The sequence below is a fragment of the Camarhynchus parvulus genome, chromosome 2, assembly GCF_901933205.1.
Source record: "Camarhynchus parvulus chromosome 2, STF_HiC, whole genome shotgun sequence".
In the NCBI taxonomy this organism is placed as follows: domain Eukaryota; kingdom Metazoa; phylum Chordata; class Aves; order Passeriformes; family Thraupidae; genus Camarhynchus; species Camarhynchus parvulus.
Window position 1 is genome coordinate 95,940,985 of NC_044572.1, and position 25,637 is coordinate 95,966,621.

Sequence of the window (25,637 nt, forward strand, 5' to 3'; positions counted from 1 at the left end):
TACAGAGATGCACAACATACTAGCAATTTCAGATTTCAGTTTAAAGTAAACAGCCAGAGGCTAAGGAAAGCCTCTTTTTTTTTTTTTTAGCCAAATGTTAGACCATGTTATTCTGCATTTTTATGGGCTTCTGTCATCTCACTGACATGTACTTTGTTCTAGTATAAAGCATAGAGCCTGCAGATACTAAAATGTTCATTGATTTTTAACAGCTTACAACCCCCTCTCTCCAGTACAAAAATCTGAACCAACAAGTGAGCAACTTTCTATTAAAGACCAACAAACCAACAACTAAGACACTTCCTATTAAAGTCCAACAAACCATTCCACAACTTCACATGCCTGAAATCCTAGACTTCAGCCTCACTAACCCACCTCCATTCCATGCTTACTTGGAAGGACAACTGTATGTTGAATTTCCAGGGCACAGACTTTGAGACTCATGCATTTCTCCTAGTCACTCTAAATTCACTATTCAAGATGGTGCTGACCTTGCACCATCTACCAGATGAAGCTGAAATCTTCTTGATCTCTTCTCTTTGTCTTCTGAACTTGCTGAGTTTCTGCAGGCAGGAAGATTTTTTTCCTAATGTTTTACTCTCAAGAAGTTCTACATACGCTCTAAAATAGATAATTTATCATTATCTTAGCTATCTTCTTTGTCTTTTGTTCCTATGGGAACAGTTTATATTTCATATAAATTTCAATACCTTGAAGTAAAACTGTGATAAAGAAAGAACTTATAGCGTCTACACTTCAATATATTTGTCCAGGACAAATGAATAATACTTCTCTACTTGGATCATAGAATGGCTTGGATGGTCAGTAGCTACCAGGGTCCTAATTTCTACCTTTTGGAAAGATGGGTATGAGATTTCTTTACTCTCCCAGGCACCTGGGACTTGACTGTCATGACTTTCCAAATATGGAGAGCACCTATCCAGACACACTATGTTAGACATTATTAAAGAGTCTCCAGACAAGTTTATAGTATGTGAACAGCAAGGGCAACTGAATTCTTATCACCTCTGCAATTTACACAACTACATAATCAAAATTTAGGGAACCAAACCAAATTTCAGTCTCCAAAGGTTTTGACTTTCAAACTCTAAACTTTAGGGCTTCCCAAAGACTGCAGTCTTTGAGCAAGTTTACCTTTCCCAATTCCTGCATTTAGAAATGTTACAGCTTTCCCACTTAGTTTGCCACAGCACCTGTGCATGTTTCTGCTGGAAATTAACCTTATTTCCTTCCTGTCCCACATTTGCCCTATAAACTGAGAATGCAGCACTATTCCTAACTCAGGGCCCGACATGGAAGGAGTGCTGAAAAGATGATGACCATTTTGTGTGTCTGCTGTTTTCAAATTTAGCATTCTACTAGAAAAAGATGAAAATATTAGTTTGTCTTCCCAAAATATTGTTTAAATAATTTCAGAACTAAGTCTGCAGTCAATTAACAACCTAGAAGTGACTGAAAAGGATGGAAAGCAACATTGTAGAACCTAATCCATCAACAGCTATGTCCTGAAGATTGAGCATAATTTTCTGCATTCATTCCATTTGCCAGTAATACATATTACCAGTATGTGTCAGAAAATTGCAACACTGTCATTCAGACAGAAAACCAAGAAAAATGAGGATCAACTGGCAACCAAGAGCAATGAGAGGCAGAATCCAAATACTTCTACTTTATATATGTTAAAGTCAGAACAGAGATGCCTATTTACAGGCGAAATGGAAAAAAAAAAAGAAACTAAAACTCATCAATACTGAAAAGGAAATTATTTGCCCAGAACAAAAGAATATGCATTCTAAGTAAATTTTAACATTACCATGACTCAGACTGAATTTTGCCCTGAAAGTGGATAGTGTTTCAAGAATTGTGATTAAAAAGGGAGAATGTAAGGATCCAGAGCAACATATTCAACTTCATGAAATGCCTGTCTTTTCACTCTGTTTCAGATCTCAGACAACGTGTTACATATGGAAGTGAGAGCATGCATCTGATCTCCAATGAGCCGTATGCTTTCTGGAGAGTGCAGGTTCCTTTTTCTCTCTGCACAAACAAACAAAACCAGAAAATAGAAAACCTGGGGTCATAAATTTCCATATAACAATCCCTGACATGTTAAAAGTGAAATATACCATGTTTCAGAATAGTTTCAACTACTTGGGTTTATTCTTCTGCATCCAAAATGTGAACTCTGTATTCTTCTTTCCACTGCCCAAACAGTATTTAGGATGCTGTTCTCTACTTTCACTGCCTCCATGATCCTGGAGCTTCAAGTCACAAAAATAACAGCAAAACTGGGAACTTCAATCTGGTTATTTTAAAATATCAATATTAATTCTATTTTTAAGCTTTATTTTTAAAGCTTATATAGCCATTTGTATTGTTAGTCACAACAGCAAGTATGAGCACTGATGCTTCATCTCAAAGTCTCAAAGTTTCACAGTAATTTTAATGCAAAACCTCCAGGCTTCCTAACTCTCAAAGGCAAAGGTAATATGAATTGCATCTAATACTCCACTGATATCTGTTAAGCTCTTTCAGCATATAGTGGTTTTGCTTGTGAAAACTATCAAAGAGAAAAAACCCAACTCATGATCAGTAGTAATTTGCCAATAGCCCAAAAGCTTTTTCAGTACAAACATGAAATGACCTTGTTCCTTTTCAAATGATACCACCACTGTATTTTTTTAAGAAAAGAAAGCAACACCAACAAATGTCAAAAACAGATTAAAAAAAATATGTACAAACCGAGAAAAAACCCACATTGCCACTTGACACCAACAGACTTTCAATTTCAACAAAGTAAAACTTTTTTTGGAGAGGTATGACAAAACTTGATTATCACAGTTTGACTGGACTCAAAAGAAGCTGAAACACAAGAATACAGAAGAAAAAGCCTGTTTATGTTGCAGGTGTATAAAAGAGTTTTATCAAGGTAATCATCACAGAAGCAAGACATTCAAGAAATAAAAATGGTGAATGGAGCCAAAACAACCACATGCATAAACCCCTAAACCAGAAGTTTCAAATACAGTAACTGATATACACTTTGCAATAACACAATTGTATTTTCGCCAGGACTTGAATAGCAAAAGTTTTATGGAAAAGCCAAAGTATAACCTCTTAAAAATAATGAGGATGTTTCTTGGCTGTAATGACTCTAGAGCTGCAGTTCATGCATGCCTGGGAAGAAAGAAACCCCTTCAATTAATCTACTTTGATACAGAGTGGGGTGTTGTACTGCAGTGAACACAGACAAAGGTCAGTATCCTAAGGGATGTCTGCTTTGCTTAACAGTGGCAGTTTTAAGATTTCTCTTAATTTTGCTCCTTATGTCACAACTCATTCTATTCTCAAATCACCAGAATCACCTCTCAGCTCTATTTGTCTGTCTTATCTCCATGTCCATAATATTTTAACTCCCCTAATTTTAATTGGTTTTTGTTTTTATTTTTTAAGAGCTAGGTTTAAAAGTTCATCAGTTTTCATCACATTCTGTCATTCAGACATCAGAATAGATTTTACACAAACCTGTGCTGGAGAGGCCACTAAGCATAAAATGCCCAGGGATTGGTATCACTTAGTATTTTGCTGTCATCACTAAAGGAAAAATCAAGCCCCCATATGGTCTGTCCCTGACTAGTGCAAATCAGAAGCAGCATTCCTTAAAAGCTACCTATTATTCAGGCACAATTGTCATCATGCTAGCATCTTCCGAAACATCACCATCAAATTCTAGATTAAATCAGTACTCACGCCCTCCAATTTCATTTTATTGCTGGTCCTGCACAGCCACCATTGCTCACTGCATCACATCTAGAAGTTTTGTGAGAGTTTAAAGGGCATTTCAGAACACCTGTCTCAGTTCAGAAGCTTGTCTTACAGTCACATTACAGGTACCAGGCTTGGCGGAAGAAGAGCATCTTAACAGATACATGCATCCAGGCATGGCTGTAACTACACAAAAAGTGACAGCACACCTACCTGAAGGAAAAAAACCCTCAACAATAACAAAAGGTCCCCAAGCAAACAAGACCCAACCCAACAACTTTTTTAGCAAAGGTATCAAGGAAAGTCAGCATGTCAAACCCAGCAGCTGGAATCCAGAGCTAAAATACCTTCTCCACTTGCTTGATTATACACTTCAGAATGAAGACAACCCCCCCCAGAATTTCATAATTCTTAATAAAAAAAACCAAAAACAACCACACAAAAATTCCCTTAATGGCAATAACTTTCACACAATATTCAGGAAGGCTCAAATTGAGATTGTAGCATGTTCCTTGTTAGGGCAGCAGCAATTTCCCACGGTTTGAAGAAGAATTCCCACGCTTTAAAGTCTGTTGTAGGTTCACTGAGTTATAGACTACTTTTCATGTTAGTTAATCAGGCCTGACTTCTCATTAGTTTACTTCTACTGAAACAATTCCCATGGTAACGGAGAATTTTAAAATGTTGCTTGCTAATCACCAAAGTCACAAGTTCTACCACTTACAGAAGATGTCAGAAACAGATATAGAGACAGCAAGAAGCTTCCCTTTCTTCCTGAAGAGAGATAATTCTTCTTTAAAGACTTGTTATCCCATGCTTTTATTCAGGGAATTGTAGTATATGAGATTGATTTGCTTTCAGAATATTTCAATAGGGCTTCAGAATAGAACACATTTCTACAGCTGTTGTAGATGTTGGGAGCACTGGTGGTAGTGATGGGTAGGTGATAACAAAAGCATATGGAGGATTCTGATTTGTTTTTCTCCAGAGTGTTTTCATTAGCAAATGAAGATTACCAACAATTAGATGCATCTCAGATTACTAATTTGCTGAAATTCTAATGGAAATATAGGGGTTACAGCCCATCCAGAGCTCAGATTTGCCAGTAGCTGCCTTGAAGACAATAAGTAAGATGAGGGACTAAAGGCTGCAGGAGCTTAGGAAAAAAACACAGGCTCTGAGCCAGCACACCCAGTGGGCTGGTATCACAGCTTTCAGGCTCTCTGTGGAGAACCAAAGTGTTCTGTATCTTTAGAGACCTATTTTAAAACAGAATACTATTTTATTGTGTCTAATTCCACAATTAAGAAAGCTAGGTGCCAGAAAATGTGCTGCTTTTTGGCACTTTAAGACAGCGCAGAGGAGAAGGCATCAGCTCATGCTATCAAAACCAAAATGATACCTTTATTTAAACGCATTTTATGGTACAACACTGACAAAACCCCTAACTCACATTGTTCAGTCCCTAAAATCAACTCAGCTTTGAGTATTCCTTTCTCCTTGTCTCCAAAAAATTGTTGACTCTATGCTCAGCAGTCCTTTTGCAATGAGTTTAATGTTACTCTCCTTCCATCTGCCTCTGCAAGTCAAGATGATAAGAAACAAGACATCTGCTTCTGTATATGCAGAGGCTTCATGGTAGAAAAATTTCCACATTATGAAACTCTGGAGTCCTAAAAAATTCAAGGTCAAGCAGTTATGATTCTAGAAGATTTTTGCCTTGAGTCAAAACCACTTGAGTGTTTTTATGACACTGAAGCCACCGGAAAGAAGAGGGATTAGTAAAGTTATTGTGTTAACCAAAGAAGTGGCAAGAGATCTGCCAAAATAAGCACCATTGTGTGTACATCACTATACACTGGGAGGCTGTAAAAGTCTATGCATTTTTCCATATATACCAGTGACACTAAACAAGATAAGAAAAGTAACCCATTTTAAATAAGAAGCAAGTTCTTCAAACATTCCTTAAATTTTGTTAAGCTTCATAGAGGAAAGCCAAGTACTTGGCACATTTCAACAGCAGTAAAAATGGTAACAGTTCCTTGCGAGAAGACAGAATTCACTGTGGAAATGACTTGGGAATTAAATTTGTTTTTGGACCCTATCTTCCTTGTTCAGAAAACAAAAGATTTGGAGTTAAAGAGAGTCAGATTTTAGTGAAACAAAACTGTGTATCTTTCTCATCTGATAGATGTGATGCAGTCTATACTGCTTAGGCAGACTGAAGGCATGGAGAAAGGCAGACTGATTGAAACTCCCCTAGGCTCACAGCCAAGATTTGTAGTCATTCAGAAACAGCCAGGTATTTGATGCTTTTATAGCTCAACCTTCTCTGTATTCTCAGATCATATAAGCAATAAGACCCTCTGAAGTATTTTTTCTCCAGGCTGAATAAACTCTCAGTCTCTCTTCATATGTCATGTGCTCCCGACTCTTGATGCCCTCCCCTGGGTTCACTCTTGTATGTCAATATTGTGCTGAGTGCGCGAAACTGGACATGGCAGTCTAGATGTGCTCCTGCAAGTGCTGAATAAAAGGGAAAGATCTCTTTCCAGTACCTGCTGTGAAGACCCTTACTAATGCTGACCAGGGAGTGCTGTGCACCACAACCTCAGAGCCTTTTCTGCAGAGCTGCTTCCCAACAGCTGGCACCAAGCCTGCCTTGTGGCTGGGATTACCACAAACCAGGGCAAAAAGCTTTTGTTCTTGCTGAACTTCATAAGGTTTACGTAATACCATTTCTCCAGCCTGTCCAGGTCCCTCTGACAGCAGTCCTGCCTTCCCAATTTGGGTCACCCACACCGGCTGTCACCTACAAACCAGCTGAGAGTACCCTCCACCTCATCATGCAGATTATTAATGAAGATATTGATTGGTATTGGTGCCAGCACCAACTCTGAGGGATCCACTACATCCTGGCTGCAAGCTTGGCTTCACAACCTTGGTTTTTTAAGTCCAGCCTATTTTCTGTCCACTTTATAGTGTCTTTATCCATCCCATGCCCCACCAATTTTGGGGGCTACGGAGGAAGCTACAGAGGGTGTCAAAGACCATTACAATTAAGGTATGTAGGAACCACTGCTTTTCTTTTGCCAGACATCTCATCATGGCAAACATGATTTGCATATGGGAAGTGTTTTCTTCTTCTCCCATTAATCTTGCTGTCCTTCATGCGTTTACATGTGATTTGCTCCAGCAGTGTTCTCAGGGACTGAGGTGAGCTGACTGGAGTACAGTTACTTGGATCCTCCTTCTTGTCATTCTTGACAATCAAGCTCCACTAACTTCTGTATGAAATACAGGTGATTTAAATGATGCCTCACTATGCCTTCCTCTGCCATGAATCCTTCATCAAGTTCAGGGGCTCAGGGACCAGGAAGGCCTGAGGACAAGCCTTGCAAGTGAAAACCACAGTATAAAAGGTGCCTTAGCCTTTCTTATGACCCTTGTCACTATGTCGACCATTTCAGCAAGCAATAGAGCCATGCTTAGCCTTTATTTCACTCCTGATATACTTTAAGAAACCTTTTTGATCTTGCATTTCCCTGAGCTGGAGCTTGCTGAACTCCATTCCTGTGTAAATAAACAATGCCTCTGTATCCCTCCCAAGGAGTCAATCTCTGCTTCATTGTAGGTTTTTTTGTGCGTATTTGAGTGAGTCAGGAGCTCCACATCCATTCACACTCATTTTCTGTAAAGCTTGTCTTCTGAGAATGGGGAGAACAGTTCTTGTGCTCAGAGGATGCTGTCCTTGCAGATTGGATAGCTCTCCTGGGCTCCTTTGCCCTTCAAGGATCCACAGGATGCTGCCAAGCATGTCCCTGAACAAACATCTCCCCTCATCACACTATTGATCATCTGTATCAAGAAGTTGTCTTCAATCTGTTTCAGAAATCTGGATTGCTTGTGTTCAGCCTTAGTGGCCTTGCAGTAGTTACTGCTGAGGTTAAAGCCACCCAGGAATACCAATGCCTGGGATTATAAGGCTTTTTCCACCTGCCCTGAGATTGCTTCATTTGCCTTCTCTTGTTTATGAGAAGGTCTAGAGCAGACACCTACTACATCACCTGTCTTGGTCTGAACTTTGTCCACAAGCTCTCCACTTGTTTGCCACTTCACCCAGGGTTCTGTCCACTCAAAACACACTTTTGTGTAGAGCATAATGGGAGAGCGTCACATACTGACACTCTGCTAGCATGTTACGGTACTACATGTGCCTTGTGTTTACAAATTCAAGGTTAAAAAGAAAGGAATGAGTGGGCCAGACATGCTGAACTTTCCTAGGTTTGTCCCTTCTTTGCTGAAAGAATTCTGAAGTTATGACTTGCTCTCACTCTTTTCAAATATACCTGAGTCACAGTAATTCTAGGGAAGGAATAAGATCTCATAAGGAAAGGAGAATGCATGCATAGGCAAATGGAAAAATTTCCACAGGACTGACTTCAGTGCTGTTGGAATATAATTAAAATGTTTTTATTCAATTATTAATCATAATGTAGAGTCACTATCAATTCTACAGACTAGAATTCAAAATCTTTAATGTGGACTACTTATCTAATGATTGTTTAACCAATTGTTGACAGACACAGATTTTCTAAGTGTGTCTCTAAACTGAAATTAATTAACAAAAAAAGTCAATCTATCTTTCATGATGGAACACACATATCACTGTTTGCAATATCTGATCTAAAAGCTACATAATTCATGACCTTGCACACTTAACCTCCTCCACATTTCTCAGATTTTGTTTCACTGTATTTAATTTATTATTTAGACTGTACATGATGCAATGTTTATATGATAATATTGATATAGAATCATAGAATATCCAGAGTTGGAAGGGATCCACAAGGATCATAGAGTTCAACTCCTGGCCCTGTGCAGGACATTGCCAAGACTGACACCATGTGTGCAAAAGTATTTTCAAATGCTTCTTGAACTCTGTCAGGCTGGTGCTGTCATTACTTCCCTGCAGAGCTTTTTCCAGAGCTAAACTATCCTCAGGATGAAAAACCTTTTCCTAATTCCAACCTAAAACTCCCGTGACACAACTTGAAGCCATTCCCTGGGTTCCTGTCCCTGATCATCACAGAGAAGAGAGCAGTGTCTGCCTCTCCTCTTCCCCTCAAAAGGAAGTTGTAGACTCCAATGAAGTCTCCCCTCAGTTTCCTCTTCTCCAGACTAAGTAACTTCAGTCACTCCTCATATGGCTTTTCTTCTAGGCCCTTCACCATATATACATAATGTTACATATATATTTTAAAAAACCAAAACCAACATATATATATATATTATCTATATAAACTTTTAAAATGTAAAGTTTCAAATATGCCACTAAAAAAGCACAAATTTTATCATTAAGGAATTTCCCACTATTTAAAAAAAAAAAAGTTTTTCTGTTAAAATATACCCTAGGACACAGATGTGTACAATTGTACTTTCAAATAAGAAAATAGTGCATTTTAACTGTGCAGTGCTCAGTGTCTCACAAGTAACTGCCTGCCATTGTGTACTCCAATGCCCAAGTCTTGTTCTATGCTAGTCTAGTCACTATGCTATGGAGTCATTCAAACCACAGACTGCTTGACACCCTGCTTTGAAATATCCTGAGGTTTTAGCTGGTATTTGCTACTTATTTGCAATGGCATGATAATTATTAGTTTAGTAACTGCCTATAGCAAAGCTTGTTAAAAAAAGAATGTTTCACATCTTGACTTAATAACATCTTACAGGTTATTTTTTACTAGGATTTACAAGTTTAGCTGGAAACCTCCAGTCTTTAAATCATCTGCACGCAAAGAAAAATAATGGAAAAAAGAGCTCTGTAACACCCCTAACACCTTTAAAAAAACTCTACCGAACCCCAAAAGACCTGAACCCCAAACTACAAAGTTTTTTGTTTACCACAAATTTCTTTAAGCTAAGAATTTCTATCTGGCATTGTGAGTTAATTCATCCAAGCCAGACTTTGATGTGTAACTTGATTTCTTCAAGCTAGAGATGAAGCACCAATTACTTACCTGACTCACACGCAAATGTCTTTGATGTCTCATCATGAAAGATAATTGCCACTGCATGCTTCTTTGTCTCTCGAGGCAATCTGGTTATATTTTTGATATTGTGCAGCTCAGTTACCTTAAAATGAAGAAAAGTATTTTAGACCAGTGTATAAATAGTACAAATAAAAATATTAACCTTAACTGCTCAATTTTTACTATAAACTGTTTTTCCCCTGTCCTAGTTTCAGCCAGGACAGGGTTAATTTTTCACAGTAAGCAGGAGAGGTGTGTGGCAAGGCCCAGATGTTATTCCACTCCACCTCACTCATTGCCAGGGGCAGGAGTGAGGAACTCTCTCTTCTTCCACTTGGGAGAAAGCCTGGTGGGGAAGAGCCGGATATTGTTGCAGGCTTTTCCATGTAAATTGTTTCTTTGTGCTGCTGGTACTGTTCATTTTTCTGTCTCATTGCTGTTTCTAGTAAATCATTCTTATCTCAACCCTTGATTTTCAGCTTTTGTGCCTCCAATTCTCAACTCCATTCCAAAGGAGAGGGAAGGGAGGGGAAGGGGGAGTGAGTGAGCAGCAGTGTGGTTTTGAGTCTCAGTGGGAGAACTAAAATGGGGAGTACCATTCCTGAACCCCAAGGGTTATTTATATTTATAAGCTTGGTAATTGGTTAAAAAACCCATATAAATAGGTAGAGTCTTAAGTTGCAAAACTTAACTCTAATACCTCTACTTCTCTAGTAAATTTCCACAAAACTCTGTTTCTTTAATAAGTCCTACATGGAAATAGTTTACAATGACGTCAACTCAGGCTTGGGATTCTGTATAATCTATTTTTCAATTTCTATACTCATACAACTTGGATCAGTTTCAGAATCTGCATCAAATAGAAAACCCAATGTTGGAAGAACAGTGTTTCATTAGTTAAGGAAGGTAACTCAACTAATATCTCAAATAGTATCACTACACTTGTAAGGCTAGATCGTCATGCGTCTAAAATGTATCTGTCATCCTCAAAAGAACTCAAGCTTTCATTTTATTTTCTAAATATTTGAAAAGCTTATCAACAATAATATACTCTTGTAGCAAATTTACAACATAAAAATTCAACCTATTTCCATTTTCTTTTCATGCATGTATATGATTACAATTAACAAAAATGGAAGAAAAATATATTATTCCAACCAGATCAGGTGGCCCAGCCCATATTAAACTGATTAACACTTCATATTCTGAAATATTTTTCTCAGTTTCTTGGAACTCTGGGCAAACTTTATCCAGTTAGAGTTAGTTTTTCTCAGGCAGGACATCTGCCTCAGGCAGAATTTCCAGAAAAATGTCAACCATATAAGTTTGGACTTCTATGACTACAGAAAAAATGGACTGAATGAAGGTGGAGTTTTTTTGTTTTGCTTTGTAATTGTTATGCTCCTGGTGTACAGTTCCAGCATTCCTTTTCACATGCTGAAAATAATTTTAAAGCAGAAGAGATTTTATATGGTGCAGTTCCAAAAAGATGGAACACATTGGGGCAAAGACACTTCAATAAAATATTGATAGCAGAGGAGCAGTGAAAGGCATCAAGCCAACAAAAGAAACCAAGACAAAGCATGAAGAGGAATGTGTTATGTGCTGACAAACTTGGGACCAGAACTGAAGACTTCTCTAGAGTCTTGTCTTAGCCTTCAGCAAAACTCACTCCAGTTTGTCAATATCTTTGTTGTAAGAGGTGGGCCAAAAATGGATGTGGTACTATAAACATGGTTTAATGTGCGCTAAACTGAGGAGAATGATCATTCTCTGCGCTGACTGGCCATGGTTCTGTCTATGCAGACCATGGAGCTTTGCTGGCTGAGGCACCAAGATCCGGGCCCTACCTCCAGACCTGCTCCCAGCTTGCCAATGCCAAACCTGTGCCATCGCAGGGACTCTTCTATCCCCAGGATGGCATCTGGTTCTTGCCCTTCTTCAATTTAACAAAGTCCATGTCAGCCCATTTGTCCAGCCTGTTCAGGCTGCTGTAAAGGCAGCTTGACTACCAAAATCCTATCAACTGATCCTTCCCAATTTGCTCTCTGCACATTGGTGCAGGTCCCTTATTTCCTCCAGGTCCCTGACTGCAATATCAAGAGAGGTCCCAGTACAGACCACAGCAGTTCCACACTTGCTACAGCCCTCCAAGCAGGTAACCACATTGACCATGTTAGTAACCAACATAACCACATTAATAACCAACCTATTAACCACATAATAACCAACCCATTAACCACAACTTTCTGGGTCTGACTAGCTGACCATCTTTACATCATCTAGACATCCACCTGCATAAATAATAACGTACCAACTTTAAATTGAGAATGTCATGGGAGAAAATGGTAAATCCATGCTGCCTTTCCCAAATGTTATATTTCCTCCACAGTTCTTCCTATAGGCTGAAGTAAGACTGCCAGAAATTCTCCAGGCTGAACTTTGGTTGACTGCCAGAATTCTCTGTATTCTCCAGGTTGACCTTTTGACCTTTTTTTGGACACAGGTGCATTTGCCTCACCATTTGGCTCCTAATCTGTTATAATTTTAACTTTTGTCATGCATTTTCAGGGCTTTGTAAGAATCCATATATTTCACTTCTTTTTGGCTTGGGGGAAAAAGAAGGGCTGAATATCACAAATATCCCTGTCCCATTAAAGAAGTTAGTGAAATATCTGTTGATTTTCCTTGATCCATGCATGGTAAATGAACTAATGTGTGAGAGGGCTCTTGTCATCTCAAGAAAATCCCCCAAAAGATAGGAAAGAAAGCATTTGTAGGCAGAGGAGAGAGCAGACTCTAGAATTCAAAACCTGAGGGAACAATACCAATTCCATAAGTCATAACTGAATTTTGAAGACACAGAAGGCCCCAAAGTCAGGGGTACAGATCTACTAGTCTTGCTAAAGACAAGGTACAGATCTACTAGTCTTGACAGGGTACAGATGATCTAGTCTTGCTAAATAAGATATAAGAGCAAAATATTTAAGATGATTTAGGGCACGAAAAAGTTCAGGTTATTATTAAAAAAAAATTTAAAAATAGCTGGTGGTGCAATAGGAAAGGGAAAACACTGATAGGAGGAAAAAGCTCCAGTGATTCTTACACAAGCAATTAATACAGAAAGTGACATTTTCACATGTGTGTGCATGTGTGACACTGCACACTATGCAGATAAAAGTGCCTTAAATCTTGCTGTACTTAAAAGGGAAAAATTCTCTTTCTGGAATAGCAGAAAAGGAAAAAGAATTGCTTTGAATAATGACAACAAGGCATATTAAGCCTTCTTCTAGTCTCTGTTATATAGTAGAGATCTATTCTTTTTTCTTAATACTTGAGTGTTACAGATCACTGAAAGATCCTGCAATGTTTATAAGATAAGACAATAATGATAATAGAGCCAAAAATCTTACATTTCTGGCACTAAAGCTACAAAATTTTGATAGTAATTTCTGTTTGAAACAGAAATACAGACATACTTGAGTGCACAGACAGCTATCTGTAAAGATAGTTATTTGAGTCATCTTATTGATCAGTACATTAATCCTGCCTTGTTTAATATAGTCACATATGCAACACCCATCACACTCTTAAGAATATTTTCAGCAAAAAATGTACATATAACAGAGTTCTTTTTATTTGCTGGGGGAATTTAATGTCTGAAAGAGACAATGAAAACACTGCCAAATTCTTATATGCTGCTTTTTGGTACCCATATGAGAGATTAAGTTGAACAAAATGCAAGGCAAGTAAAGAAAAATAGTCCCCATGCAGGAAAAAAGGGTATTTGTTTTAAATACATTTTGATTTTCCTTTGTCTCTGAAATCCCTAGACAGCACAGAACTTCTTGTAACTCCAATGTGACAAAGCTACATGAATTGCCTCTTCCAAACTCCCTGATTTTAACTTCTTTCTTTAATACAAGCTTTTTAAGCCATTTGTAGTCTCACACAGAAATTATATCCCTCTTGTCTACAACTTTCCATAAAAATGGACCTATTTGAAAGTACTACAGGATATTGTGAGACACTTATGTCCTTGTCAAATACTTCAGTTGTTTAACATGTGTGGCCAAAGCATTTCTGCCAGGTAAACTATTTTTTTTTCAAAAATCATATCTTTCTCATTGGAATGCTTTGCTTTATAAAAACTGAAGGAAATAATTTTAGCTACAACATTTTGAGGATATAGGAAATTATAAAAATTTTAGGAAGCATAATTTTACTTGGCAAGCTAACAGAAAAAGAAATGAGAACACTTCAGGAACACAAATTTACACTAACAACTAGAAAGGTCATATTATCAAATAAGCCCCTCAGTATTTCTATTGCTTATATAATTTTCAATATCAAATAGAGATGAATATTTGCTTCAATGTTCATCTTTTCAAACTGTACTGTATGCTTCCCTCCATGCTCAGAGTAGAAAGATAGGGGCAAAACTGTGAAAGTCTATCCTCCCATTGATAGAGAATTAAGTTAATGAAATTCTGAATTCTGGATTTAATGCCAATTAAGCATGAGTCATTTCTCTACTTGCTGAACATGTGCAATTAAAAAAACACCTGAGAGTATATTATCTTGTATGAAGGAAAAGATGAACTTTGCCTTGGCAACCAGATTGCTTTATCTCCGTGGTTTTTAAAACTGTGGATTAAATTTTATCTAGTATTTTTTTAAAAAACCCACGAAAATAAATAAGCATTTTTAAAGGGAAAAAGTATCAAAGCTACTGAAAAGGCAAATAGAAAATTTATAAAAATCATGCTACTTTGAAATAATTGAAAACATCACTTAGCAGATTTTAAGAATGTTTTAAAAGACTAATAAAAATTTTTAAAAGTACAAAAAAGTCCCCATTTTTTATGAGTAGCACATTAGGTAAATCTACTTTTTTAAACAAGGAGTGTTATACCAAAATTTGCTCCCTGTGGTATGATAATGGACTTGTTTACAAAATTCAGTCTAATACATTGAAAATATTTTTGTTCTTCACAACAACAAAATATCATTCTGAAACTACCTATACCATTGATAATCTTGCATCAGTAAGAGAAACATAAACATGGGAAAAATTTTCTGTGCCATTACATATGTAAGAGTCTTACCTAGTCCTTCAAAAAAAAAAAAAAAAAAAAAGAAAAGAGCATTTTCCCAGTTTGGGATTATACTTCACCTAAAACTTTGCTAACACTGAAAACAACTCAAACCAACAAAAACTTTGTAAATCAGTTTTCCTATTTCCCCCAATTGTAACTGTCCAGAACAATATTAATTTCAACAATGAATAAAATCCCTAATATTGCCTCCTCAGTGAGAAAACTTTCAAATAGATTTTTTCTGATTTTTTATGCTTTGATTTCTTCCAGTAGGTGAAATAAATCCTTTTTTTAAATTAAGCTATGATTATGTAGTATAGAAATTTCCACTACCATTAGCATGTTAACTTAGACTTTCTTTTCTCTACTAGACATTCAGTGCTGTTCTCCATATGTTGCTCAGTGTGGTATGTGCTAGGGACTCTTAGCACCTGGATCATTTCTCAGTTCTCCTACTCCTCATCAATAATTCCTGCTTCGTATGTCCATCACTCAGCAGCCCACACACACATTTCCTAGTTTGCTTTTTTTCTATTTCTTGATTTTTTTTTTTGTATCAGTCATTAAAACCAGTTTTGCTTTTTCTCTAGAAAGACAATTTAACACTGATTGGTGAAAAGATGTGGAAGAGTTACTAAGCTTACATGTTACCAAAATTTGCCAAGGCATCTTTCTTTCTTTCTTTTATATTTTTTTTTCATCTATTATACAGATTTTTTTCTTTCTTGGTGGAGGGGGATGGGGCTTGACATAGCTGTATCAGAGGCATCCAAGTCCTCTACTTCTCATTAATATTTGATAAAAGGACATAGCCTTGAAGAGCTGCTAGGTAGGATAACTTCTAGGATTGGTAAAGGCATAATCTCACTCCTGCAAAATTATACTAGGCCAGACTTGCATCAGGGTCTCAAGGCTACACATCAGTGTTGGCTACTGTAACTTGGTTCCCCTCACAGCCAGGAATTTTCTTCATCTCAAAGATTCCTTGTAAGCACAGATGAAAAGAAACACATGTGATCTGGAAACAAATATTTTTGGATGTTTGGATTGTTCACCAAAATGTAATACTTTTTTACACATACATCAAGCACTGAACAAGAAGGTGAAAGAGCCTATAATAAGGTTTCTGACACTATTGCTCATATATCTTAATCACTCATGAATCATTTAAATATTGATTCAAGTAATGCAATGCACTTCCTCTCATCCTTATTGTTTTTCTTTATCTTGGTCTGGAGATAAGCCCAAAACTTTAACTTGTTTTGTGCTGGTGTAACATCTCATCTGGCAGAACACCACATTCAGAGCTTCCACTTCCTTCCTTGAGTACATGTGACATAGCAATAATAAAGTCCATAACTATCAACACCTTGTAAATGCTGTCTAGCCACATCAGGGTGGATCAACAATCAAAAAAAAAACCTAACAAAACAAACTCAACATAGAGCAGTGCATCAACCTTAAAAACAAGAGAAGAAACTGCAAAGGACTCCTCTGAAAGAACCAACAGTTAACAAATCTCATGCTATATGGTCAAAAAAACAAGATGATCAGAGGAAGTATTTGGCTTATGTCCTCACTTTGAAAAAAAAATAAATCTTCATTTCCTTGAAGTCTATGATAGTAATATTTAACCTGAGAGGTTCACAGAAAATTGAAGTCACCTTTCTGCACAATGATCCTAAATTTGGCACTAATACCAAATTCCTTCAATTCCCTGTTCGTACCAGAATGTGCAAGCATTGTCAGACGCCAGGAGACTGAGTTACAAGAAGTACTAAACAATTGGTCTGTTTCAGTTTTAGGGCATGTCTGTGCCAAGAGACTAGGAAACCATCTGAAAAGCATCCTGATTTCAGAAGTCTAACTCCACTTGTTTCTAGCTACATCAAATGTAGTTTAATTCCAGTAAAGCCATGCTGCAGATATCTGGTAAATAATTCAGGTGTAGGAAAATTGCTAATTTAAAAAAGCCTTCATGCCATGTAGCCATAGCAGGATACACAGGTATAGGCCGATGATCAAGAAAATTATTTAGGATTCTTATATGAAAAATAAAATCTCTGAACAGCACACACAGGTCAGTTACATCTGTCTAGCCAGAAAAGATCAGATAATAGATTTCTAGTAACAAACTTCTGATCTCTCAAAAAACAATTTAGCCCTTGCCTGTCTATCAACCTTAAGTCTTCTTTTTGAAAGAGCATTTGTTACCCAGGTAAATAACAGGAAATAATTACAAGATCACAATTTCATTACACTAGCAAAATATTTTATATTATGAAACTGTAACTGTCAATGCATCTTAAGACACCTATCACTTAAAATGTTTGGGTGTTTTGTTATAATTTCAGTATCTTAGTTATATTCCTAGATGTGAAAAGCTAATAAATTCCAAAAGACACCTAATTTAAGTAAAGGTTTATATTAAATGAGATGCATTACTTCTTAACAATATTTATGTATTTTTCCTCTTTTCTGATTACTTTCTTTGGATCCATGTTTATTTCTTTCAAAGAGGAAGGATTTTAGGAACAACTCAATACACTTTCTCTTTAATCTATAATACTTCACTATGACAAACACTGGATATTTTTTGTTTGATTCTTGTACTAAAAATGTCTTCTAGTCATGGAGCTGAAGATGTAGGATTTCCTTTTGTATTACATGGACATGTAAAAACTTTACGTATATAAAATATTGTGGGGTCTGGTGTTCAAATTGTACATTTAAATAGATGAGATAACTCTTCCACAATTACAGAAATATTACTTCCAAATCACTTATTATATTTGCATCTCTACAAAAATTACAATTCCATGGTAAATAAGAAAGGAGGTCCAAAAGAGATGAAAACCACAAAAAACCATGAATAAAACCTTAAGTGCCCTATTATGGGTTATATCTTATTTGAATTCTTCCAAACATGTGCCTCTCATATGAAACTGGGAGGGAAATGATTCTGCAATTCCATCTATTGAATGTTATTTCCACTATGCAGAGTCCTGGAAATTGCCTGGGCAGAAGAAAAGGTCTGAATTTACATAAATGGGTTTCTGTTTTGCACTGCACACTACCTTCCTGTCATTTAAGTTCTAACTAGAAAAAATAGAAGCAGAAGAGAAAGCTATAAAATGCAATTATTTATCCTCTTATTTTCTAATAATGGCCCACATACGACCATCTGTTATGTAATACCACGCAAGCAGCAACGTCACAGAGCAAAAGCCAGCACAGGGGCAAGGAGCAGGGACTCCAGTGAGGGATGCCCAGACAGTAAAGAACCACCCCAAACCAGAAACAGCATGGCAACAATAAGAGAGTGATATAAAAAGCAAGGGCCATGGCAACTATCACAGCGGGAAAAGTCCAAAGGAGGCACCAATATGTTGCTTCCAGTCTGCAAAAGGAGAACACAAGATGTTGGCTCAGTACAGATTAGAGGACCACAGACAGGATCTCAAAGCATCTAAACATCTGCCTCCAGCTCAGCTTTCAGTGACACTATCTGCAGCTAGCAGTAGCTCCTTTGACATTGCTAAATCCAATTGCCACAGAGTAGAAGTTTTGTTACAGCTTTGGATGGAACTGGATGTGATTTGGGCTCTTAAGAAAAGGCAGTATGCTGCCTGCAAAGCATAAAGACCTTTGAGACTGGGGAAATGGCTGCATTAACAGAAGAACAGGCCATAAATCAAGGAAAGTGTCTTTTTTTTTTTTTTTACTCAGTATTCATTAGATCACATCTCTAATATCCTGCCGTGTCACAGACATCCTTTTCACAAAAATCCTTTCTTTAGGATTTTTTCCTTCTGGGAAGCTGAGACCCCAGAAACAAAAGGTAAACAATAGGTTATCTGCTTCTGTGGAATGCAACAGGTCAGTTCTGGATTGGCCCAGATTGAGTGTTTGGAAATAATGGCCAATCCAGAACTGAGCTCTCTCGGACACAGTCCGAGAGAGCAAGGTTTGTTGATCATTCTTTACTTTCTATTCTTAGGTAGTTAGCAGCTTCTGGAAACTCTCCTTTTCTTTTCTTTTTAGTATAGTATAATAGATGTATATATCATAACATAATAAATCAAGCCTTCTGATCATGGAGCCCATCTCGTCTCTTCCTTCACCCCGAAAATCTTGTGACCAACCGTCGACACTGCCGAGTTTTGGGGCTCCAATGAAAAAATTATTCCAATGACAAAGTGAGTTCAGCAGAGGGTCCCCAGGACAGCCAGAGCTGGACCTCTTGCCCTGTGGGGTGTAGAGGTTGAAGGAAGAGGCTGCTCCATCCTGCAGCAGGGATGGCTTTGGGAGCATCTAACTGCAGTCCCCCCAGTGCCAGCAGGGAGATTATTGAGGAGACAGAGCCAGGCTCTTCCCAGCTGCGCCTGGGGGGAGGAAGATGAATAATGGGCATAAACTGAGACAAGAGATGTTCAGGCTGCATATGGAAACGATGTTCCCACAATGAAGACAGTCCAGCAGTGGGACAGGCAGCCCAGTGAGGCTCTGCAATCTCCATCCCTGGAGAGTCAACTGGACATTACCCTGTGCAACCACATTTGCTCAGACCTTGGACCTCAGAGGTGGCTCTGCTGTGAGCAGGAGCTGGACAAGAAAACTCTTCATAAGAAATAACTTCTAAGCTTAAGAAAGGGATGTTAACAGACCTGCAAGGATATTTGGACCTTTGTGGGTTTGGACAAACCCTTATGGTATTAGGCCATTCAGAGTATTTAAGATGAAACACATTTCCATGACATCAGCATATATTCCACAAAACCAGCAATAGGACAAGGAGATGCAAGAGACTGGAGAATAGGACCTAAGGTTAAAATGTACTAAGAGGCAGAAAAAAAGGAAAAAAACCTATTTAATGAAAGAATAGCAAATCTTAAATCACAAGATTACAAGAGAAACATAATAAGGGAGAAGAGAAATCCCAAGATCAGAGAAGTGAAAGAATGGATCATAAAAGAGTAAAATCAATTCAGAAAGAGAACAGAAGCGTTTTCCCCATCTCTGCATGTGGGTTTACACTTGGAAAAGGAGTTGTTATGGTAACAACACTTTTCAGGACTATTGCCAAAGAACGGCATATCAACCTCCATATTGAGCCTCTAGGGCAGGTCTCCAGCTGCTATTTCAGAGGAGTAAGTGTTTAAGAAACTTCTACCAAGTAAATGTTCATTCCTCTAAGTACTAAAAGGAAACCACGTCTATAACAACAGTAAGAATCTTGTCTGTTAACTGAAAAAGTACATCATAAAAATAAAAAAAAAGACAAAGCGCAAAACCGGACAGAATTAATGAATATATTTAAAATAAATCAGGCTAAGTATAAGGCAGTAATGTCAGGGCAAAAAAGAAAACTTTGATAGGAAGAAATATGTGTAGATCTGATAGTAGAAGGATAATGAATAATTCCTTCTTATCCTCCAGATAAAATTGAGATTTAAAAAATATATGTTTGAATTTTTCAGCATTTTTGGAAAACCTAGATGACATTATGTAAATTTAGACTGAATAGAAAATAAAATAATGATTTTAATTTCTCAAAATTTAAATAAATGGAAGAGAAATAAAAATTATTACTATTTACAACTGTAGTGGGTTGACTGCTGGCCAAACTTCAGCGCACTCACAAAAATCATCTACTCATCTTCCTCTGCTATAACTGGAGCAGAGGAGGGGAAAAATCCAGTTAAAATAAAGCTCATGGGGTTGAGATTAGGATTATGAGAAGGGGAAAGTAGGCTCAAAATTTTAAAGGGTATAAAGAAAACTTCTCTCCATTCTTTAAGTCTTAATTATTTCTAAGTATTAGACCATCTGACTTTCATATGGGCTACAGCCTGGGTACCCAGTTTCATGTGTGCTTTAACTAATCACTTACCACATAAGCAGTTACAAACTCTTAATTTTGTCTCAATGAACTCTAAAAAAATTAAGGATGCAAAACAATCTTCCTTGACTAGCTTTTGTTATGCTACTTTAAATGCTGAACTGGTTGACAGTGTTGGTAAATGAAACCTACCAGGGCAGAGGAAGTGTATTAAAGTCATATCAGCTGCCTTTTCTAGGCAAAGATGTAGGGATTTTTCCAAGCCAAGTTACTTTCTCTCAAGTCGTGCTGCTGTAATGTTGTCAGGATTGAGCTGCTGCCTAACCCATAAAATCAACCAGCCCTCTGGGATTATTCTAGTTCTGGCTGGTAGCCTGGTGTTTGAAAGTGATAGTTGAAATCTGATCAGTTCATGTGCACATGGACCTATTCCCTTAACAAACATTTTAATTAGGATTTTAAAATACATACTGAAAAACATGCATTCACACTTCATGGGGTAATTGTACAGACAGCCATTGGCAGAACAAAAATCCCAGTTCTCCTCAATCCCATTTCCTTGCTATCCCAAAGATCCTTTGAAATATGTTTTCCAATCAAACCTTTCATTTTGAAGAGCAATCTGAATACCAGGCTACTGTGCATGAATTAAAATAAAAGGGGAAAAATACAGCCTTCTGTAAAAGTGAGCGTTAACAAAATTTTAACTAATGCCTTAATACTAAAACAACACAAATTTTCTAATTTGGAACCCAGGTGCACACTTGAAAAATAACATCATGCTAGAGAGAGATGGCAGAGGGGGAAGATGATTCACAACTGAAATAAAATAGGTTTCACAATTATCCTTTCAAATTTCAGCTGCAATTAAAAAAAATGCTTTCAATATCAAACTTCCTGCCAGAGTTAGCAGGCGTGCAAACCATATTTATGCAATATTTCACTATGAACACTAGATCATTAGATGAGTGCTAATATTCTTGTAGGGTCAATAATATACACTGGACACTTAGAAATCATTTCCAGTCTTCAAAGTTTCCAATTTTAACATTCCCAAAGTACATGATTATGTCCAGATCTGTTCAATTTTTGACCCAAAGGTACTGGTTAATTAAAAGGAATACGTTACTGGTCTTTGAGTGGAGAGAAAAGGAGGAACATACTTTTCCAAAACTTTTCCTCTCATTTCCTTAAATCAGCTGACTTGCATTAGTTTCCAAAATTATCTTGTTAGATCAGCTCAATTAAAAATAAGTGTTTATTAACGTAGACTAAATTTGAAAACAAATCACTTACGTGCAGTAATCACTTGAATGCAGTAAGTGATGTGTATATATAATTCTTCCTGCTGAACTGCAAGCTAAAACCCGAACCACAAATCCCTCACTGCACTGACAAAGTGGGTCAGGAGTGTTGGAGGATCCAAGTAACCACAGGCTTTCCATGCACATCAATTATTATGCCTGTATCTATGCCATACATGATGCCAGTGGCTGAGCCCCAGGTGTAATTCCTCTTCCTATCTGTTTCAATCTCTGCAAGCCTTTAATTTCAGCTGTAGCTCCCTTTAGCCAGATCTTGAAACCATGGGGGAGGCTGGGGTCAGAAGCAGGAGACAAAGGCTGGCTTACCTCTAATGTAACACTCACAGGGAAAAAAAAATCCCAGCTGAGAATAAACTCATGATGCAGATTTCAAGGACCTCTATATTGCTGAGTATCTGCTGAACTATCAAGAGGCATAGTCAGAAAAAAGTAGATTACACTAGCCAGGGAAAGAGACATCTTTGTCTTTGCAGTCCTTATTCTTGGCGTTCTCACCTTATTCCAAAGGGGAGAAATACACACACAAGCACAGGACTCAGCTGGGGGCTGGGACACACTGCTGGCCATGGACAGCAGCAAGGGGTGCAAGCCCATATGCGTTCATCTGCAAGCTCAACCACAGACATATCCACTAGCTGACTGTTCCTGGCTTGTCTGGTTTCTAGAAAACAGTAGTACTTATACACCCAACACAAAAGTAGTACTATTAAGAAAAACTTTCCCCTCTTGATTTTTAAAGGTTGTAAATATGCCTCAGTGTCTATAAAAATAACTCCCATCCAAATCCAACAATGCAAAAATTGGCATTTTGGTTCTGCTCTTAAATAGAAACATTTATATTAGAGCCATTTCAGATATTCTTGAGAAGGTATTAACAGCACCAGTCTACCTATGAGACTCCTCATCAAAAAATGCATCAACTAGATGAAAAACTACCAAGTATAGAGGGAAAATGAATGAGTTTAGTTTAATCTAAATTCAGACAATGTCTCTACATGCGTTTGTACACATACATTCAAAGTGGTCCAGACATCTCTGGGAGACAAAGGTGAAAGAGAGAAAAATGCCATAGAAACTGAGGTAAAAGAAAATTACAAGAGTGAAGTAATTTGCACGAGAAGAAAAGGAATTATTATAAACAGAAATGTAACCCTTATTTTAGGATTATTTTAAAATAGTTTTGATTTTTTACAAACTTTTAAAAATGTTTTCATTTTATTTTTTTCTAAAATTAACTGAAGTTTGTTAGCTGATAATTTGAAAATTCTCTTAGCTTAATTGTCATTTGGGATAAATTAATTTTGAGTATCTATTATGACAATTACACACAGCTACATTTTCAAATCTAATGAATTTTTAATAACCTTCATCAGCCAGTGATTTGAATTTCAAATTTCCCTCTATGAAGAAGTAAAAATTAGATAGTTTTGTGCTAATTTTTATAATAAATTGCTCTTTATTTACATTGCAAAGCCTCCCTTACTCCAAGTAAACCATAACCTTAAATGAAACTTAGTACTCATAAGACCTATTACATTTCATCTCCCTTTATTAATAGAAAACAAATTACAGAGACAAACCTGTTGGCCCTCCCTCATACACTATAATCTTCTGTTTGTACCTGTCTGCTTCCTTTGATAGTGACTGCAGAAGGGTCCATGCCTCTTCCCATTTCCACAGCAATATGGTAAACATTCCCCAGCAACACAGACAAATAATTCTGAGTAGCTTCAAGGGAAGATGTTGTCATTAGGAAAAATTCCTCACATAACATATTTTTTTACTAGTGTTGTAAAAAACTGCAGTCTAGATAATTAGGTCTTTAACTTTCATCATGAACTTTTATTATTTATGTAGTATACCTACTTTCTACACTTGAATAGTGAAAATAGATGCACAAAATATTAGAAAAAATACAAATGCAGAGTCAAGTGCTGAAGGCTAGGAAAGGAAGATCTCAATGTCTGATTGCTAGTTCCATAGGCCTAGTTTACTATTTTCCTGTTGTTTATGGCAGTGGGCCCCACTGGGTCTGATTTATGGCCTTCCTACCCTGTATCTTATGACAAATAAATATCTTTATGTTTATTGGTACCTATTCTACACTTATTATGATACACATTGTCATAAATATATTATTGCATTTGATTTTCCATCACTATTTTTCACCACAGTCAGAATAAATGGTGAATACCATTCTGCTAAGTAGAGATTTTATAAATTTGTTTGACTGTCATAAATTCATAAGGTTTTTCTGACCTAATGGTATGATCTGACTTCTCAAAGTTCTTCTGTAATGGTCATCACACAATCATATTTCACAAAGATAGTTTCACAAATATTAATTTTCTTTTACAACTTTCTTGCTTCTGAGATGTGCAGATTATATTGGCAGGGAAGAAACAAGGAATTGCAAGTTGAAAGCAAAAGAAAGTAAAAAAATTCCTTTAAACTTTTGGTTTGAATTTAAGATATCCAGATTTCGCTTTTCACTTGCATTGAAAAGGGGAGTTTGGTTAGTGCAAATCTCCACAGCAAGCCCAGCTGTTTTATATTCTAGCTCAATTCTTTCTTCTTGATTTCTCCCCCAAGGACCAATAAGGACCTGCTTCAGAGACCTCAATTCCAGTCTCTCCCCTCCTAAGTGCCTTTCCCCCAGCTTCATCAGGGTCTCTGCTACTGAAACCCTCTCTTCCAAACACATGCTCTTCCCATTGTGGAACTGGCCTCTCCTGAGCCATGTCTGAGAAGTGAATATCTCCCAGCTGCTGGAACAAATGAGGTAGCGTTATTGGAGAGCAATTTACTTGGGTGTAGAAACCTGAACAATCTCTCCTTGCTTTCTGTTAATGTGCACCTGCCCTGCTGCACACACTTTTTTTACCAGGAGTAGTCAAGCTGAAGTGACAGACCATATCCATGCTCTTTGCTTGCTTGTTCACCTCCCTCTCATTGTTGGGATTGCTATCTCTGCACCAGTCTCCCTGGCTTTGTGCAGTCAATTAAAATAGATTTATTACTTTTAGTAATATATATTTTCTTCAAAATCTCTCCATCCCATTCTTCACTTCAGCATTTCTCATAGCAATTATTTGAGCAGCCAGCTTTCCATTGACCTTGGAGTCTCTCACAGCTTTCTAAAGGATAACGTGCTTCATAGAGTGCCAGAACATTTATTCCTTTATTTCTCTCCCACGCTCTAACTTTTGGTCTATTTCTTCTCTTAAGTTTTAATTCAACCATTTTCCTTTTCATGTGACCAAGTGCCAGAGGAGATACATAGAGAGAATGGCTCCATGATCTCACCTCAAACACCTGTCCCTGTACTAGTCTATAAAAATGATAAGTAGTTTTTACAATGAATACCAGTCTTTAGCCCTGAATGAACTGAGGGAAACATATTCCATTACTCAAGAGAGAAAATTATCTGAATTTCCATCATATTCAAAGTTTTACAGATGACACAAAACATTTTTGCCATCAAAGTCAGAAGTGCTTTCAAAAAAATATGCACAAAATACAGGTTTGCAAGGCCTTTGAACTTTGCCAAAAC

General features: G+C 37.2%; 1 protein-coding gene across 1 annotated transcript in view; it reads right to left on the reverse strand.

Moving 5' to 3' along the window:
* DOK6 (docking protein 6) overlaps window positions 1–25,637 on the reverse strand; it is a 238,449-nt gene that overhangs the window by 114,688 nt on the left and 98,124 nt on the right. The window contains exon 3 of the mRNA XM_030971505.1: window positions 9,807–9,921. Coding sequence (XP_030827365.1) covers window positions 9,807–9,921 — 115 coding nt within the window. The remainder of the gene's footprint in view (window positions 1–9,806; window positions 9,922–25,637) is intronic.